Raw genomic sequence first — 20646 nt, 5'->3', positions numbered from 1 at the left:
CAGAGGAAGCTACGGAAAGCTCTTTTCTGAAGCTTGAACACGGGCTACTGTCTTCCGTAGCCCACGGCAACGCCATAAACACTAATAATATGCGGCTCTCGCTCTACCGTAACTTATCGCGTGGTGCATTCACTGACATAAAGGACATAAAAAACACGCTCTACGACCACAGCAACAACGTCAGCTAATAGAACACAACAGAACTGAACATAAAGCTTATCAATACTGCTGCAGATATGTTCTGTCTATATAAATCGGCACCGTCAGTAGTATTTAATAGTACTTCACAGCGTGTTGTAAGACAGGATAGTGTTTTAGCAGATAAAGGTCTAATAACTTAAAGACAGTGATATTCGTTGTTAATTGACTGCTGTCGAGAGGATTTGGACCGTTCCTCTGCTAGCGTTAGCGGATGTCTTTTCAACACGAGTCTACATTGCATTAGTAGGCTACGTTTCATGAATTTCAAGATTGACTTACATATTCTGCATGCCACGGTAGAATGAGCTTCATCTTTAGTGAAGTATTTCCACACACTCGATGAACCGCTGCTACTTTGCCGCAACGACCCACTCATGAGCTCCTCACCTGGCGTCCGCGTTGTTATTGTCACGTGATCAGCGACTAGTCGACATGCTGCTTAAAGCGACACGGCACAGCAGTGAAGTCGACTAGTCTGTACGACCCCTTGGTGGTATATTTCTGGTATGTTCACATTCAAAGCCTCAAACGTTAAAACAAAAGATCTGTGCAACCACACTGCAGTTATCTGACATGGTGTTAATTAGTTTGCTCTGAAATTCAGCAAACATTAAATAAGTTAGACCACGTTTGTTTGAGTTCTTTTTCATGAGTATGGATTAGCTTTTTTCTTCAGGAAACTAACACCAAAGATTGTCTGACCAATAAAAATGTGGTCATATGAGAGTATGGCCGATCAAATTAACCAAGAGGCTTGCAGCCTGAGACACGTTCAGGAGTTATATGGAGCATCTTTTCCCCCCCTATGTTATGGATGTTTATTTTCCGTGCACTGCAGATATTTATATCGTCTGACGGCGTGACGTAGAATACCTAAAAATACGCACATCAGGTCTGTGCGCTCAGATATGACTGAGTTATGACGGTTTTTCAAACACCAGTGCACACCTTCATCTTAAGCAGTATCTTTGCCTCATGCCTCTCCCTGCACGTCCTTCTTGGTATGTATGCCTCATATTTAGAAAACCTGAACTTTAGAGACAATCTTACAGACATCACATTAATGCAGACCTATCTCGTCTACCGCTACTTCTGAAAAAGGACGACGCAAAAATGGTTTTTAAAACCTGAAAAACTGTTCATGGTTTGTAGATAAGAAGCAGATATTGTCTTCTGAAGTAAATGCTGTCACGGTTCAATATTTGCTCATTGTATTTTTTGACAATTTCTGACAAAAGGAAGATGAACTAAAACACCTTGTGGTTACCAGTCCAATCATCCACCCTTGCACTGCAGTGTGAAATATTGCAAGCGCAAACGTCCTTGACCGGATCCATTTTCTGTAAATACTCGCCTCATTTGGAAACCTTAATATCGCCAATTATGCCACTAAGCTACATCCACTGTGGAGTTATAAGATATGCCAGGATTGAAACCCACGATGTAAAGAATTTTATGTGATTATAGCGTCTCTGTAATTAGTTTGGTATTTAAAACTGTTGAAATCCTCTGCAAATGTCTCACACTTAAAATCAAATTAGAAGACTTTAAACAAACCACGCAACACAGGGAGTAAGAAGTATATAACCAAGTGTATTCCCTCTGTTAATGTACACATATTTAGAGTCATCTCACTGGAACACTTTACAATAACATTTAGAAAGAACAGGAAGATACTGGGAGGAGTATGCTTGGAGTGGAGAAAGAGATAAACCGGACAAACGTGGCAGGAGAGTGAATCGATGGAGCCCGTCAAACGAATTGGCTGCCATCTTGTCTCTCGCCGTATAGACAGAAATAGATAGAAGACAAATAAAAACCGGAGGATGGATAGGGCCTGTTTTCTCCACGGGGGGTATGGGGACATACGATCTGCCATACAGAGAAAAAGGAATGGATGCTGGACAAAAAAAAAAAAAAAAAAACAAGACTGAGGATGACGGATGGAGAATGTAAAGAGAAAAGAGGAACTTTTCTCCCTCTGGAAAAGGAGAATGCATGGTTTCATGTTCATAACCCAAATCACATTTGCTCAATTACCAAAAGAAAATACATAGAAATTTCAGTTTCCCAGAATCATGGTCTTTTTTTTTTCTCTCTCTCTCCAAACAGGAATGGTAGTAGGGAAAACACATTTCTCTTAGTAATGGGATGAGAGTCAAATATTTAGACATTTCACAAACTTTTTTCAGGATTTTTCTTTTCTTTTCATGGTACAGTTTTCTTTTTTTTTTTTTAATAGAGTTGAGAAAATTGGAATACTAGAGTTCAGTTGTACATCTTCCGGGGAACTGCCGTTCACCTTTTTATTTGTGTGTGTGCTCTTCCCACAAAGTTTGCTTTGCCCTTTGGCTGCCGTCAGTCCAGTCAGGCTAGAGAAGGGGCGAAAGACACAGTCGCTTATTCAGCTGCAAGGTATCTCTCTCCACAGTGGAACTCCAGCAAGAATGAATTCAGAATTTTCCCTAAAGTGTCTCTCATTTCTCCGGAGAAAATAATCAAATAATAAAAAAAAATAATAATAAGAGCAAAACATAGTGACTGAGTCTTGCAGCAACGCATTCCATCAGCCATACTGTTCATGAGAGGGGCGAGGGTCTAGGGATTGGGCGGTGGAGCTGTTCCGACGTCAAAAATCCTAAAGTCCGTCTTCGCTGTGCACTGTCAGCAAACACACTTTTAGACTCGCTCGCGATTTTAGGTCCATAGGTTTCTGTAACGTCTATACATATATTTATAATTATATAGAACAGAGTTCATCTTGTTTGCTGGAGGTTTTTTCTGTTTTTCAGTGATTAGTAACTGTGAGGGCGTGACAGTTTTTCTCTGCTGGGCCCCACTAGAAGGCGCCTCGGAGCCCCAGAAACACATGACACAGATCTGCTGGAACAAAGGACGACCAAGGGGTTTTGGCCTCAACGAGTTTTTGGCGGCTAAACGTACAAGTTAGCTTCCGTTAGGTTGGAGCGGTTGGTGTCTCACATAGTTGCTACGTTTAACGTTGTTATGATCATCAATCATCGTATGTTTTTTTTTTTTGTTTGTTTTGTTTTTTTAAACTCCACAGAAAGGTAAAATCAGTTTTTTATCTCTTTTTCGTAAATGAATACTACATGCTTGAAACACGGCAGAGTTCACGTTGCAGTCGGCTGCTGGGCACCGTAGACAAGGAGAGAAACAGAGTGCACGAGCAAAGCGAGGAGGAAGAGAGAGAGAGAGATATAAAGAGAGAGAGAGATACATATCCGACGAGAAGATCAAGAGATGTTGAACACTTCCAGAGGTGGGAGAGCTGGATTTGACACGGTGTTTCTGTAAGCTGGCAGTATATTGATTTTACAGAAGGATGTCAAGTTGCTAATTCGAGCCCCGGTTGGAAAATAATATGTTGATACTGTCTAAGGTGACGCATGCACCACGAGCTCGCCTCAGAACGAAGCACAGACCTTGACACAAATACTGATGGTTGTGCTTTCCTACAGTACTCGAGATATTAAATAACCTGTCTAACGCTCAGCCATAAATCACTGCTTTTATCAGCATTTGCGACACGGGTTGTTGGCACAGTTGTGTGTTTTGGGATCGGAGCCTTTTCGTTAAATCCGCACCATGGTTCGCGTTTAATCAAAGTTTAGTCAAATTGGTCAATCGAGGCAATGCTGAAAGGTGTGATCACGGTGCCATCTTATTTTGAGTGCAACTGGTAACACGTATGACCACCTGACAATACTGAGTTTTACATGAATTAGCCACTAGGTTTTGTTCCATATACTGCCTTTTCTCTCTCTTTCTCCCTCTCTCTCTCTCTCTTTCTCTCTCTTGTCTCTTTCCTTTTCTAAGTGTCTGTCTCCGTGTGTCGCTGCAGCACTCCCTCAGACGTAGTACTCTTTGTCTTTGTTCTTCTTGTTCTTGGTGACTGTCTTGGCAGTGGTGGGCTGTTTCTCCTTCACCAGGGCTCCGTTGCTCTGCGTGGCCGAGTTGCTGATGTAGTTGCGGCTCTGGTCCACCTGATAGGAGCCCTCGTCGCGGTTGCGGTACTTGTACATGGCGTATAGGAGGATGAGGATGCAGAGGGCGGCCGCGGCCACGATGCCCACCACCATTCCGGTGGTGCTGCTGGACTGCTGCACCTCCACGGCGCCGGGGAGCCCTCTCTCAGGAGACGTGGGGTCTGGAGTGGGAACATGGGGGAAATTAGGGGGGTAGGTTATTCCCGGGACTCTGCGGTGGCCTGGGTCGGACGAGGGGTGGGCCGGCGGCAGCAGCACCTGGTCCCGGGTGTTCATTTTCCCTGCGGGGATGTTGTTGTTGCTACTACTGCTGCTGCCGCCACCGGCCGGCTTGATGCGCGGGCCGAGCTGGTCGGGGTTGGCCGTGGGAGTGGAGGAGAGAGGTGGGCGGTGGGAGTTGGGGGAGCGTGAGAAGTGGCGGTCTCGGGGGTTCTGGACGCCACCCTCGACGGCCGGGGGAGGAGGGAGGACAGTCCTGTCGGTGACCAGGGGGGAGTTTTTGTAATAGTCCTCGTCATCCGACTCGGTCATCTCCCCCGAGCCGTACGCCGACACCTCGATGGTCTCCTCGCAGTCCTCCTGGTCCAAGGGGCATGGGGGCCGGCCGTTGGGCAAGGGGAGGGACTCTTTGGTGGTTTCAAGCAGGGTGAGGAAGGGGCGGTAGGTTGTAGGGGGCGGGGGGATTACTGGGTAGCGGGTGGCGATGGATGGGGGGTCTAGGGAGTCCACCGTTATTATGGGCAACACTAATTCACCTCCTAGGACAAGAAAGAGACAATGAAGAGAACGTGTTAGAGACCGCCTGAGAGAGAGGGACCACCTCCAAATCAACAAAAGAAAAACAGTTCAAATGAATACAGCAACACCAGTATTAGAACAGCACTACAACTTAACATGAGGTTAGTTTTACAAGTTTAGTCTGTTCTATTTAAAAAACAAATCTGTTGGCTAACTCTGAACTGCACTACAATACAAGATGCTAAGAAAGTACTCTATCCTGCACCTGCTCCTGACTGCTCTCACCTATCTCCCTGTCCTGCACAGGCCTACAATGCTACATCGCTAAAACAGGATAAAAGGCAGACTACAAAGAACACTGAACAGCTTAACATCTATTGCACTACACAAGCTATCCTATCACTGCTAGCTTTCTACAGCTCTTGCCTACGCTTGCTACGCTAGCGCTGTGATGTTCCTGCTGTGATTGGTTAAATAAGGTAGCAAACCACGAGGTTCAGGTCACTTACATCGACAAATTGGCCGCATGATTTTTGCATGAAAAAAAAAAATTACAAAAAGAAAGCTGTGTAAGATTGTTCTCGGATAGTGATAAACAACTTCCCCCCGCCCCCCACCCCCCTTTCTTCACCTCCTCTCCTCGTTTATTTCTTTTTTATTAATGGGTGAAAACTAATCATAATGTAAAATAGATATAGATATATTCACTGTGCCCCGCCCGCCTGCCACTCCCCTTCCTCCCCTCCCGGCCCCTAATTCTCATGAAGAATTGTCTCAATCTTATTCTCCCCCCTTTGGGGCATGGTGGCTTCTATGGCTCATTTCTAATTAGCTTAATCTGTATGCAGACCCCAAGGAGCAGCTGCGGGAAACTGATGCCCCTAATTTTTAACTCAAACTCTCAGCACGTCACTACACTACGCTGAGAGAGGATGGAGTGTTAAACGCTGCTCTGCTCTCGCACACATGAGCCCCTTTGCGCCCACATCCCTCCCAAACACTGCACATAAACATGGGGCGGTGGCGTTCTTCTCGAACGGCCACCGACACAAATCAACAGTTCATCTATAGAAATCATCCTAAACGAGCTGAAATGTCTCGTCACGCTTTCGGTTATGTAATCCAAGGCTGCATTCATTCTATCACAGGCTAAAACATATTTAGTGTGTTAACAGTACATAGCAGAACATCACTCTGTTTACACTCTACATCCTGTCTTCAGGCGGAGCAAATGTGTACGTAGAAAAGGGGGTCAAAGTCAAGGAAACAGTTAAAAGAAACATGGCAGAGGGGATTAGATTATACACCTTTTTTTTTTTGGAGGGGAGGGGGGGAGAAAAGGGGAACAGCAGCAAAACATGACGGAAGAAATGCCAACATCACCAGCATAAAATCATGACTCTGGCTCTTTGTTCGATTGATGAGGTAAATCAGAGCAGGGGAGAGAGGGGTGGGATTGGGCGGTCCGGGGATGATGGATGGGGGAGGTCGGGTCGGGGGTGGGGGGGGGGTTAGAGGTTCTGGGATTTGTAAGGATTCCTTCTGTGGCCCCTTTTTCAGTTCAGCTCGGCAAACACCCCAAACCCCCTTGTTAGTTATACAACATTTTCACTCAGAGAATGGCAGTGGCTTTGTTAAAAGGGTAACTGTAACACATTGAGTTAACAAAGCCACTACGACATGTTATCAGGAAATAACAATACACTTGAGGAAAAACAGGCCTTGAAATAAAGCAAAGTGTGAGAGCTGTAAAGGGGAAAAAAAACTTAGTAATTCTTCAAACCTTTCTAACTTCTTATTTCACTACTATTGCTGGAATGGCTAGTTTCCATGGCAATGCTCAAGTCATTTCTCTCCATTATGTATATTTATATATATATTCTTTCTGTGTTTGAAGGATGAGTTTCACCTTGAAGGCTAGAGGACAGCAGAGCGAGGTGGCACATTCAAGGAACGGAGAAAAAAAATAAAATAATAAAGAAAACAGCCTCATCGAGTAGGATCTCCCAAAAGGGGATCTTTGGTTTTGCGAAATAACTTGTCAAAGTCACAGAAGAAGGGACAAAGACAAAAATAAAAAAAAAAGATTTAGGGACCTCAGAGATAACTCCTCAGAGATACAGGATGTATGTGTGACTGAGGGTGATGAGACGCAAGCTTCACTATCTTTGCTCTGCCATCTGTCCGTGTGGCAGAGATGCTGCAAGTGCAATTTCAAGCTTTGTACCTGCTGCTCGGCGTGCAGCCCGGCCATTACTGAGGAGTAACTTCCACTCATGGTGTGCCCTACTTACAGGACATGCAGCTGACGCTGCAAACGCCCTCTTTTTATGCTAAACACTCAATGTAATCCTTCGACAATGAGGCACGCCGTGTTATATATGAACCCGAAGATTAGTTAAAAGGATTATTTTAGATATCGGAGAGGTATACATTCAACACTAATCTCTTTAAATGTATAAGATTGGTCCAAGAAATCACTCTGCTGTGCTCTCAGCATTTAATGAAGCCAAAGCCTGAGGGCCCTATGGCCTCATCCCATATGACTGGCAGGCAGCGGCTACTGGAAAAATAATGAATCTCAGCCCTCATACACAGAGTGAGCCACATCTCCACTCCAGGCAGTTATCAAGAGAACCATCTTTTCATTTCCTGTTGAGTGACCCAAGCCTACTGCACAAAAAGTTTAAACCAATCAACAACTTCATCTTGCTCTACCCTTTTCCACTACTGCACCGTATTGTCCCCGTATGCAGCTTTGATTCTTCAGTTGACACCCAAAAGGCAGGCCCAGAGAGTTGATTTGAGCTCAGGGAAATAAATCATGTCACCTATGTCCGCATGGATGGGTTCACCTGTTGAAAACTGCCAAGAACCCTCAGGCTGAATGTGTAATATGTATAAGAATACATGTAGATGTACTGTGCAATATGAGTAAGTTGGGTTTGCGATTTGCTAATGTATGAGCCATTGTTTTGTAATCATATCACAATAATACTGACCAAGGAAATGGCAATATCATCAGCATATTGTTCTTATATTGTACTGCATTATGGCACACCATCATCTCATCGTATTGTATCGTATCGTATCGTATCGTATCGTATCGTCCATTCATGTGTTCTCCTGCAGAAAGCTGCCAAGAACCTCAGACTGAATGTGTAACACATATAATATTACACATACGTAGATGTAATGTGTAGAATTTGTTACCGTGAGCTGCTATATTGTGTCATTTTGTTTATATGCACCTGTGTCCAAGACAAATTCCCCCATGTTGACTAAGTATATCGTATCTTATCGTATCATATCGTAATCATGTATCATATAACATATCTGTAGGTCAAATGTGAATAATTTTTGGTTGTGATCTGCCATAGTATGTGTCATTTTTGTATATATGTTATTATTTATTTGCGTTATATTACTATAGTGACACTTACATGGCACTAAAGTGTATCGTATTGTATCATGTCTTATCGTGTCATATTGTGTCATAATGTATCGTATTGTGTCATATCGTATCGTAACATATCGTACTGTATAATGATCGTATCGTATCATACGGTATCGTATTATACTGTATTGTGTCGTATTATACTGTATTGTATCGTATCATACTGTATCCTGTATCGTATCCCATCATATCGTATCATTACGATCAAAGAAATGCTAACATCACAGGCTTATCGCATCGCTTATTGGTCCACATTGTAGGACACCATCTCATATTGTATCGTGTCGTAATGTTGTGTACCATAATGTCACATATCATAATGTCCATGCATGTGTTTTTCTGCTGAAAGCTGTCAAGAATCTCAGAATAAATCTATAATAAATATAATATTACACAAAGATGAAAAGTGAAATATACGTAACGTAACGTTACGTAACGTAACATATCGTACTGTATAATTATCGTAGTGTATCGTATCGTATCCTACTTTATCGTATTATACTGTATCATATCGTAACATATCGTACTGTATAATTATCGTATTTATCGTATCGTATCATACTGTATCGTATTGTAACACATCGTACTGTATAATTATCGTATCATATCATACTGTACCGTCTCGTAACGTATTGTATTGTATCTTATATACTGTATCGTATGTAACATATTGTACTGTATAATTATCGTATTGAATCGTATCGTATCATATCATATCATACTGTATCGTATTATACTGTATTGTAATATATTGTATCACATCGTACTGTATCGTATCGTAACTGTACCATATTGTAATTGTACCATATTGAGGAAACGCAGGGTTTGATAGATTAGTGGAAGTGAGCACAATGTATTTGACAAAGCTTAACACGATGGAGGCTGTGTATCAGCCTTTTATTTTACATTAAAGGCCCGAGATTGAAAGCCTTGGAAAATAATACAGATAGCACAATTCCAGTGTGTGGGTGTTTCTTTAGGATTGCAACACCGCTTTAAACAACAAAGACTAAATGGTATTCAGCTTGATTGATTGAGTTTGACTCCATTGATTTGAGCAGCTGAGGCAGTGGAACCACGTTCGGTCCACGTGATGAAATTTCTTTATCTTTGCCCTCATGCCACTCCACCGCGCTGCCTGCGTGAGTCATCTGCCTTTTATTTACTCGAAATGAGAACCAGCCAGATGGATACTGATGCACGTATGTCGGCCTCCTGACAAACATCGCTGCCGATCAGGTCGCCCCGCTCGCATCCATTTGAAATATTTAGAGCAAAAAGGCTGTTTGGAGTTTGAGCGTTCTGTAATTCAGTTTTGATTAGGCTGCAGATGGAAAAATCCAACAGCGTGTCCGAGCATAATATATTTTCTCCTGCTTGCTTTTGAATCATTCTACAATAGGTACAATTATGGCCATATAATCTGTGCGACGGGGGAACAAACCTGTTTCTTCATACATGGGGCTTCATAAACTGTTTACTAATGCAGATTTTGCTGCTGTCGCTTCCAGGCAAAGTGATTTATTTTGACAAAAAAGGAGACAATGCCCTGCTCACGCTGTGTCTCACTCCGAGTCACATGTTGGCTACAGTCAAAGTCACCTCCCCACAGCGCTTTAGTACCTGGATCGTCTCCATGAACGTGGCTGGCTTTGTTTTTCTTGTGTTTCTACCTCACTGGGTTATAAATCTTAGACGTGCACAGAGAATATCTACAACTTCACCACCTAGAATGGCATTTCATCCTACATCACGGTCTTTCTTCATGGTCTTCTCATCATTGTGTTGCAACCATGTACATCTGATTCCCCTTTAAGTATAAGTGTTAAATTGCACTTTTGTTTTTAAAACCAAAGCTAAAGAAGAAATTACTAGGTCAGGTTTTTTCAGACAACCTGTGAACCGGCGTCTCTCCTCTGTGCTTCAGGGGAGAAAACTACAATATTTGCTTAGAGCTTGAAGTGCGAGAGGAAAGAGTCCCTGCAGAGAAAGCACAAGCGACGAGGAAAAAAAAAAAGAACCCATTCTTCATCCGCTGCTCTCGGTAAACACGAGAATTGAATTATAATTTAAAGCAGACTTTTTCCTTTAGTAAAAATGCACCACTGACCAGTAATGAAATAAAGTGAGTACGAGGCATGTGAATATTATTGAGTAATGAATTGTTCGTTTTTTTTTTTTTTTTGATAAGTGCATTTAAGGGGAGGCTGAGCACCAGCCACTGGCACAGCCCATTCCCCTGACTTATCTCCGTGAAGACTGTAATCCCTGTTTTTATTACCCAAACGCATCTCCAAGGTCTAAATAAAGACAACACCCCGAGGCTCGGTGGTAGCTGAAGTAAGACAAGGCTATATCAAAGCATCAGGTATCAGTAAAGGAAGCCAAACATTTTTTTAATTAGAGGTTTACGTAACATTTCTGTCTCACTACCAACCGTAAATACCGTATATACACACACAAATAGGTGTTTAATATTCATTAGCCATGATTAATTCAGTTTGTCTTTGCTAAATTATGTAATTAGCTATTAATAGTGTATGATATGATCTGAAATAATGAAATGAAAATATTATTTACATTTGATTTATTCATTTGAAGTCTTTTTAAATCCGTTTCTGCGTCCTCACGCTGCTTTGTATTTCTTTTACATGCCTGACTTACGTAACCGTTGCCGCTTTTTTTATTGAAAAGCTACTCACACAAATCGTCAACCGTTTTTCCTCCTTTCAGCGCCGCTGGGGGTTTGTTATTGTGCATTTATTACGCAAACCTCAAGCAGTTATCTTGTTATTTTTAGGAAAATGCTCACAAATCTGCACAATGGGAACAGAGCAGCGGCGGCAGCGACGGGGGGTTCGGGTAGGAAAGGTACAACGTTGAAAACCTGCTTTTCTAAACTACGGAAGGATGGAGTGCTGCTTGGAGATCATCGGGGACGCTGGTTCAAGCCTCATCGTTACTAAACGTCCAACCTGTGCAACCCGTATAATAAACCATGGGTGTGGGGGTATTTGCTCGTGGAGGATGGCTACCTAAGGGGGATCGATAAAGCATCACACTGACAAATAACCGACACCCAAACCCCGAGCTGGGCGTGGGTGGGTGGGTAGCGGGGGGTGGGGCGGGCGTAGCGCTGCGGGTCGTCCCTCATCTATCACCCAATCTCTTGCTTCTCACTCCTCGACCTCAAAACGAGCATTCGCGGGTTGTCTCCGCTGCCGCGTCGCCCGATGAATTATTGAGGAGCTCCTCAAAGCTCTGATCTTGTCAGAGTAAAAGCGGTATAGCGCCTACAACGTCCTAGGACTGATAAGTAGCTCGGAGGTGAGCGCGAGAAAAAAAAAAAAGGGAGGCAGGGTCACGCTGAGGTAGAGAAGAAGCAGAGAGAGAGATGTGGAAATGGAATAGGATCTAACGAGCAGAGCGCGTTGAGCAGAGAACGTTTGTGAGCGCGTTGCTGTGTAGATGTAGATGACTTCTTTTTATATATGTGAATTGTCCACACCAATATACAGATGTGTCTTCAAGTGTCATGTTCACTTTGTCGTTCTTTCCTGCTTTGAAATCTGAGTCCAGATTTCCAAGCTCCTTCTGACAGACGTGCATTGCCAGCGCCGAAGGATCCAAGCTAAATTGGGCTCTAATTAAAGCTCTCTAACAGTCAAAGCTTAATTAGCCTGGTGGGAAAAGCAGGAATGGTTCATGGGAATTTTCCCTCGGCTCGCTTTCTCAATTTCTTTATTTATTTTCTGCATCCTCTCCTTCGCTTCCTCTTCCTCCTCCCTTCTTCCTCTCACAAACCCCCTCTTGTATCTCCCTTTCTTTCCTCTCCCTGTTCCCCCGTTCTGCTCTGAGCGCAAAGGAACGTGACACCAATCTCAACGAGGGTCAGTCCATCACAGCGAGGCCCCTTCCCCGGGCCTCTCTCTCTCTCTCGCAGGCGTCCCGCGCTTTGACTATTTTGCATCCACCGCCGGCGCCCACAATCACCGTTCCGAGTGTTTCGCGTAGAGGGTTATCGCTCAGCGTTAGAAACTCCCGGGAGCAAATGGAGTTGAAGGAAAACAAGCTGAATCCCTTGAATTGCTGTGTGTTGGAGAATTACAGCTGCAGGTAAACACATCTGTAAAGCAGATGGGAGCTCCGCTGGCTGCATATAGAAAGGAGTTGTATTGATCCCCACAAATTCACAGCACTCATATCTAGCTCAGCTTAATGGAAAATCTACAGCTGTGCTTAACATTTTTTTTCCTCCTTCCTGAAGGCAGTTCAATAACACCGAGCCCTGTCCTCACATGTAATTGAAGACACGGGGAATCGGCCGTATCGCGCGACGGACGGCTTACGGGCCCGCGTTTGTGGAGCGCGGGACAGAGAGGGGACGGCGTCGGCCCTTGTCCACAGTTTTTTTTCCGTCGAGGCTTATCCGGGCCCCGCCGGCTCGCCTCGCCTGAGCTCTCGCGGCGCCTGGAAGGTGCGATACGGAGCGAGCGTGAATTTGTTGTTTCTCGAGAGAGTCGGGAGCTGCAGGGAGGAAAGTTTACACCCACAGAGCGAGCGAGACAAGTGCTCGTCTGGAGAGGTGAGCACGTCTGCCGCCGTATATGTGTGTGGGCATACGAAACACACAGACAGAGAGAGAGAGAGAGTTGCATTTCCTCATGGGAGATTAATCCTGGGCGCAGGATCCACCGAAAAACTCTCATTTCTCCTTTCGATAAGAGTGGAATTGAGTCTCTATTTCGGTCCCAGCCGCCTACAGAGAAAACCGCAGGAGAGCGCTACACTTGAGTTTCTCGACGCAGGTTCAGATCAGTTTCTCCTCACAAACACTGATACGTTCGGTAATCTCTTGCTATTTACAGTCTGACAAATTTGAACCGCTAATCCGCGTTCCTGGGGAAAAAAAACTTTTTTTCTTGGAAAGTGAAGTGCTTTTCTCAAAAAAAGGGCAAATTTTTTGTTTATAAAATTTTCCCTGCTGCTATTTCACCCCCTCAGGACATTAGGCTAGATTTTGGGCAAATCCAAAGCTTTATGCATAATTCATGGTGCAGCCATGCTAAAATTTGTAATACATTTGTTTATCCACAGTAGTTGCTACCACGGATGTGTTCAGGGAAGAATTGCTTATATGCAAAAATAAGCATGTTTAAGATTAGGCGTAGTAAAATAAAATTTTATCTCCAAATTCTACATTTTTAAATCTCAAATAGAGAAATACCCACAATAACACTCAGGGGCATCTACGTGAAGGCATTCAACCCAACGGGATTTGTGGTGATGAGCTAACCCTTCCCTTCACATAAAGCTGCACTTGACCGCTTGTGGGACGAAGTTGCCGGGCAGCAGTATGCAAATCGAAATGTGCATTTAAAAACCCAATTTGCAGTAATTACTCGTGCCCCCCAGGTGTCATTAATAATTTCTGCTACTTTAATTCCTAGACGTTATCGCCATAGCGGTGTGTATACCGGGGACGGTCCTGATGCGTTTCATCCCACCCACGGCAGAGTTAAATCTGTAAACCCATTTAACAATAAAAATCTTGTCAGTCAGGATCTTGCAGGATAAAATGTCATTAAACGTGGATTTGCATATCTCCCGGCTCCCTTGATTTTTCGAAGCCCCAGCGGTAGGAGTAATTTGAATCGCACCGCTTCACCCTGCGCACACGGTTCTTGGCAGTTTTCAAGTACGGCCAGCTTCGAAGAGCTGCTAGAGGCAGGGAGTACAACACGCGGCCTTTAACTTCCACCCCCTGTCATGGTGTCAGAACATTACTTGACCCGCTGTTCAGACTAGCCACCAGGCCTGCCAGGCTACAGCTGTGCGCCGTGCAGAACAAGCTGCGACTCCACGTTGAAACTGTCCTTCCTCGTTGAAGTCGGGGGCAGGAGATTGGTGCAACAGCTGGGAAAATGCCAGGTATTACCACTGGGCTGTGCAATTGACGGGACACAATGCCGCCGACGGCCTGCTGCTTTGAAAACCAATAAGAAATAGGCTTGCAGGGTACACATCTGGTCAATCAGAGCTGCATACAGGGGGGCTGTGCAGTCGCAAAGTGTCATTTAGAAGTGGAGTAAGGGACAGAGCAGTAGTTTAGGTAAGTCGCTGCCCTTTGTTTCTGGATAAAACACAACAATGAAGACAGAAACTCCCTGAGTTGACTCACCATTTCCAGGCTCACACTCCTCCAAATCTTCGTCATCGCTAGGACATTCAGCTGACGCTACCAAGAGGTCGTCCGCATTCTGGAAGAACAGATAGGGAGGAGGGGGAGACAGAGTCAGGACAAAATGTATGTGTGCAGAGGGTACAAAGAACATCTAAGAGGATTAAGTGTTGGCGGCAGTTAGGGTGAAGGTCTTTGTCTCCGCCGATACCTGCTTTAACAGAAGCTGAGGCAGCCACAAACTTTAAAAAGGCTGTAGGTGAAAAAAAAAAACTCTTTCTTCTTGCAACTTCTGGTTTTAAAACACGGAGATTCATTGTGAGCCAGTTTGTCAGCAGCGGCAAATATGCTGAAAATATTGGAGGTGGGTGTGCTTTATGAGTAGCACCTATGTGTATTTATGTAAGCAGAGATGGGGAGCTTGAGGGAAACACAATGTTCCTGACCAAACACCACCACCAGTCAAAAGAGATGTCTAAACAGTTGGTGTGGGCAATGAATTCAAACACTATTATCTACTTTTCACTGTATATACAGTACCGGTCAAAAGTTTGAACACTTTGTTTTTTTTTGCACAATCCTTGCATTCTCTGATTTGGCTTCATGAACTAGTGGTGTGGTGCAGAGCTAGGGTTGGTACCATAGACTGTATATAAATATGGACAATGCGTCCCCACTTCCTTGCATTCCTTGCGATTTTGGAACCAGAGTCTGATCAGTACGGTCCGAAAGTAGAGCCACGTGGAGCTGCGACATTGATGCCCCGCCCACACTTCCTCCAGACTCACTCGCGTTTTTGTTCAGTTTATGACCTATACTGCAGCCAGCCACCAGGGGGAGCTCTACTTGCTTGGGCTTCACTTTAGAGGAGCTGTTCCACCATCTATCTTTATACAGTCTATGGTTGGTACGCAGTTCTCTAAAGTCAATAGCCCTATTTTGACTGTTCCAATACATGTTATGGCAAGAACTACTCTTGCTCTCGAGAGGAGAGACCAAATCTGCTGCAGAGGAACACTTCATTAGCGTTACCAGCCTCAGAAACCCTTAACTAACAAGACCTCAGATTACAACCCACATAAAGTGGCAGACACATCTCAACATCAACTGTTCAGAGGAGATCTGCAAAGGAGCCACTTCTGAGGAAGGATGAGAAGAAGAGGAGGATTGGTTGGGCCAAGAAGGAAATCCACGAGGAATGGATGTTAGACCAGTGGAAATCTGGATTTAGTCTGCTGAGACTTTCGGTTCCACCTGCCATGTTGTGAAAAGGTGAGTGGATGGTTTCTACATGTGTGCTTAGCTGGTGACACTTAACCAGCAGAGACATGCCACCCCTTTCCCTAGTTGGACCAGTATTTGTTGGGACAATGGACGATGACCCCAAACACACCCCCTGTGTCTATTTGACCAAGAAGGAGACTGATGGAGAGCTGCGTCAGATGACCTGGCCTCCACTATCACCTGACCTCCAGGGGATGAGTTGGACCGCAGAGTGAAGGCAAAGCATCCAACGAGCACTCCACACCTCTGGGAACTCCTTTAAGATTGTTGGGAAACCATTGTGAAGCTCACTGAGAGAACGTGCAAAGCTTTCATCAAAGTAAAAGGTGGCTACTTTGAAGAATAAAATATAAAACATATTCTGGTTTGTTTAACACCTTTTTTGTGTACTACATAAGAGTTCCTTCATGGTTTTGACGTCTTCATAATATCTACATCTATATCAGGAGCCTTGTTTCACCACGAGGGTGCAGACATTTGAACAGACCGATAAGAAACTAGACATGAAGTCTGTGGTGCAGGGTTTAGGAGTACAGCAGATACAGCAGCGGGGGTCTTGAGAGGAAAACAGATTAAATCTGACAAGGTGGTTCCAATTTAGTAGCCGAGGTTTGTCCTCACTACTGCATGACTCATGGAGCTGCATGTCTAGACACCCAAACTCCCTCCCTCCCCTCCTCTCTCCTCAGCCTCTGGTTGTTATTCAAGATGGGGTCATCCGATAGAAAATGGAGGGCTTTTATCAGCATAATTGATTCGAGCGCCACACTGCTTCGCAGAGTTTTTCCCTCTCTGTTATTAATCCGCGGCCTGGCTGTAATCATTTATTAATTAGATCGTGTCAGTTTGAGTGTGTGTTCACATCACCTGGCTCCGTCAAATGGGCCTAATGATCTTGCGTCCGTTTCCCGGCAACGTTTCTATCAAGCGTGCACTTACATTTCTATTCCGCCCGTGCAGGCAGCTGCTCCACTTTTCCTAACTCGATATAAACAGCACATAATGAATTGTTTAAAATGTGCACTACTATAAACTATGGAAACATCAGTAAATGCGCACAGCAGGGTGTATTTGTAGTCGTAAAAACATGACATAAATCTTTATATGCTGCGGTGTCTTACTGGCTCAACGTCAAATGGCTGTTTTAGCCTCATGGATCTATCTGTGACAAACTTGTGCACCCCAAATCACAACCTGCCCCCTCCATCATCTAAAGCAGCCCACGGTGGCAGCAATGACTGTAATTTATCAGATGGAAAATTGTCACACAGCCCACTAACCCAGTGTACTGATTAATGCTGAAGGGGAACTGAAGGAGCAGCCCCCGAACTCCGGTCTGACCTGGTCAGAACTTTCTCCCGGCAGAATCCGCCGGCATGCCGCTTTGAACCATCCTGCATCCATCCAGACAAATCAGAGACACCGCAGACGCCCGGGAGAGCTCTCAGCTCAAGACAGCAGCAGCTAGCGAGGGCGCAGGTTGTGATGTTAGTTTTGTAACACCCTGACACCAATTTTGGATCGGCGCGAGACAAGCGGCGACTCCGACGGTTTGATGGAAGCCCACGGTATCAAGGGTTGAAGGAAAGAACAAAATCAGACCCCCGCATGCACATCAAAAGGTAGATCTTTTATTCAAAGCATCAAAGCGCATTATTCCTCCACGATCAAAGCTGCTGCACGGAGGATAGCCCAGAGCGTTTGGGAGAAATTGAAATTTAGGTTTCTGCTCGCTTGCTTTCTGCCACCCTGGCCCGTCTCAACTGTGTCTTGGTGGGTGATGGGGGATATTCATTAGGGCACTATAGTCCTTGTTACTTTTTTATCTGTCTGTGTGAGCTATGTGAGTGTCTGCATGAGCCGCTACTGCAATTTCTCTTCTCAAAGAAAAGCCTGGGCCTTTCCTTGGGTTACCCTGAACTGACATCTTCTTATTGTTTACCGTTCACACGCTGGCTATAACTGGTATACAGTTTAAATAACCATTAGCGCATTATCCTTTTCCTCTAATGTGCTGTATATGTTTAGATTAACAACAGCTAATTCAAACCAATCTGCCACCTTCGTTACTTAATATAGAAATCTTAGGGCTCTCCTGGAGTCTTAAAGATGTATGTCGCCATGGCAAAGATGCCAGTCATAGCTGTTTATTGATGTGGTAGTCGCCTACATTAAAGGGGAACTACTGTTTTTTTACAACCTGGACCTTATTTCTGGCATAAAATACGATCGTTTACTCACCCATATAACTTTTGTGTAATTTGCAGTCAGTCGGGAGATATTTAGATCTGCGTATATCCATATAGTGGCAGTGACTGGGGCACCGACACGCAGCCTCTAAATAACGCATTATCTGCCACGAAACTTGTTCATTCCACCAATATTTTGTTATCGTACACTAGTGCTATTCCCCGTTGAGTCCAGTGTTACCTGTTATCATCATCCGGGGTCTGTAGATTGACCTACAGACCCCGGATGATGTCTTCTGACGTGGATGATGTCATCTCTGAGCGTTGCACGCACCAGCGACGGTCAGCTTGTTTACCTGTAATCTACAGACCCCGGATGATGATAACAGGTAACTCAAGACCCAACGGGGAATAGCACTGGTGAAATGAACAAGTTTCATGGCTGATAATGCATTATGTAGAGGCTGCGTTTCGGTGCCCCAGTCACTCCCACTATATGGATATACGCAGATCTAAATATCTCCCGAAGGACTACAAATTACACAAAAGTTATATGGGTGAGTAAACGATCATATTTTATGCCAGAAATAAGGTCCAGGTTGTAAAAAACAGTAGTTCAATCGATAAACCGCCCATTAATGGCACACACAAACAGAATTCGAAGCTTGGTGACTGCATTTTTCTTGTACCTTGGAGGTGGTTGTCAGCTTCTGTGGACACGGGCATTTAAGAAGAACCAAATTATTTTCAAGTGGGCTATAGTTGTTCATCTTTGGGACTGATGATTTAACCGAGTCTCATGTTGTTCCATTCACTTAATGAATGGATTGTTCAGCCCTGTGGCAAGACTCAATTTATAAAAGATTGGATTTCACAGATCTTTGCCAGAACATAATCAGTTCCCAAAGGAGCGACTCCAGACCAACTTTCCGCCACAAACTTTTGCAAGCTTTGTCTGGCTTCCAGACTAGCACACGACAGCCTTCAAGTAATCCCAATTAATCAATACTGTAACCTACTTTGCCCATTCAAAGACACTGTTAATTTTAAAGCTACTTAAACGCTTTCCCAATGTGACCTACGTTGAACGATTGTAATTTTGATCGAGTTGCGTATAGTCTTCTTCTTTAGTGTGTTTGTATTCGGCCATGATACACACCGCCGCTCATGCAAAATAACCATTATCTTCCACTCTTTTCCAAACTACTACTGTATCGCTGCCACACATTTCAAAACAAACAAACCCTTCTCCTGTGCACCGCAGACTTTTTTTATCCCAGGACGCCCATATCAGACGCCGCTGAGTGTTCAGAAGAGCAGCTTTTAAAAGATTTCACACACTGTCTGGTGCCTCTCAGCTGTTTCAGAATCAATGGAAACCCTCAGCCCTTCACGACTTTTTTTTTTTTTTTTTTGCTTAATTTTACCAGAGTGCAACTGTGTCTACATTTATTCTTTTCGCCATGCTCACTGAGCCATTTCTGTTTGATGCGCTCTCTCTTCATCGAGGGGGAACCAGACGAGCTTGCCAGGCCTTCAAATGCCTCCCGGCAAATTAGAACAAATTTCAAGATAACAGAATTTTTACTCACTCTGGGGGCATCTGTATGAATGACAAGGGGTATGCTAGCCAACTGTGCACTCAAATAATGCTTTTATGTTTTTTTTCCGCGCACAGAACAATATCGCCTGTTTGTTTATTGCATGCGTGAGTGAGTGAGTGAGTCGTTGGGAATATCTGTTTATTCTCAAGCACATTTTCCTTAATGCAATTTCAGGCTTTTGCAATATTACACTATGTTCAGCTAGGGCCATAATAATAATACTAAAGAAGAAGCGTTAAAATATGTGTGCGCTGTTTATATAAAAAAAAGATTCTTAGCAATATAAGCACTCTAAAGGTGGAGTCTTGCTTTTTTTTTATGACCCAACATCAGTCAGCAAATGCAATGCACATTAAGGCTTGTAACAACAGAAAGGCACACAGCACTCAAAGCCCTTTGCTGTCCCAAAATGGTTCCAGATAATTTATCAAACGGCACTGTCTGCGGCTGCCAATTTCACATCACAGACCGCCGCTGTGAAAGCTTGTTTTACGCCCGAAACGCTGAGGGACGTTTCCGCCAGGAAGTCTGGAGGCCAGAGATATGATACTGAAGTGAGTGTATGGTCACATGCGACGTCTTACAGTCAGGTTCCACTGATCTCACGTTTGCGGAAAAGCCGTGGAAACGTTGAAATCACAGACTGTTCGTTTAAAAAACAAAAAAACAAAAACAGTGCCAATTGGCGGCACTTGAGACAACGTTGTCCGTAAAGGAGCTCTGGACGGCCTTTAAGTCCTAAATTATTCCTTGCTTGTAATTACATGGGATCCTCAAGCATGACTGAAAGCAAGAGCTTGGATGAACATTTCTGAACATGGCCTACCTTTCGTATTTTTCCCTAAGAACACTAGTTTCATGAGGCTGTGGAGGATTTATGAAGTGACTTTTAGAAATGTAGAAAAGGAAAAGGGGTTTGCAATACAAACTTGGCTGAATTGAGCCATTGTGTCATCACCGGCCTCACGTTGACTTTACTCTA

The 20646-nt window shown here is 44.1% G+C and overlaps 1 protein-coding gene across 3 annotated transcripts in view; it reads right to left on the bottom strand.

The window, feature by feature from the left end:
• Nucleotides 1-4073: 4073 nt before the first annotated feature.
• Nucleotides 4074-20646, bottom strand: part of nrxn2b (neurexin 2b) — a gene marked incomplete at its 3' end in the record, with an annotated part of 633819 nt that continues 617246 nt past the window's right edge. For 2 of the 3 annotated variants that reach the window (XM_084551817.1, XM_084551819.1), the window contains 2 exons: nt 14588-14666; nt 4074-4969 (listed from right to left, as the gene is read on the bottom strand). In XM_084551817.1, coding sequence (XP_084407943.1) covers nt 4074-4969; nt 14588-14666 — 975 coding nt within the window. The remainder of the gene's footprint in view (nt 4970-14587; nt 14667-20646) is intronic. The other variant, XM_084551818.1, reaches the window with a different exon arrangement.

Source organism: Chelon labrosus, assembly GCF_963514085.1.
Source record: "Chelon labrosus genome assembly, chromosome: 1".
Lineage (NCBI taxonomy): Eukaryota > Metazoa > Chordata > Actinopteri > Mugiliformes > Mugilidae > Chelon > Chelon labrosus.
Note: the sequence above shows the minus strand (reverse complement) of the source record. Positions and strands in the feature narration are given on the sequence as shown.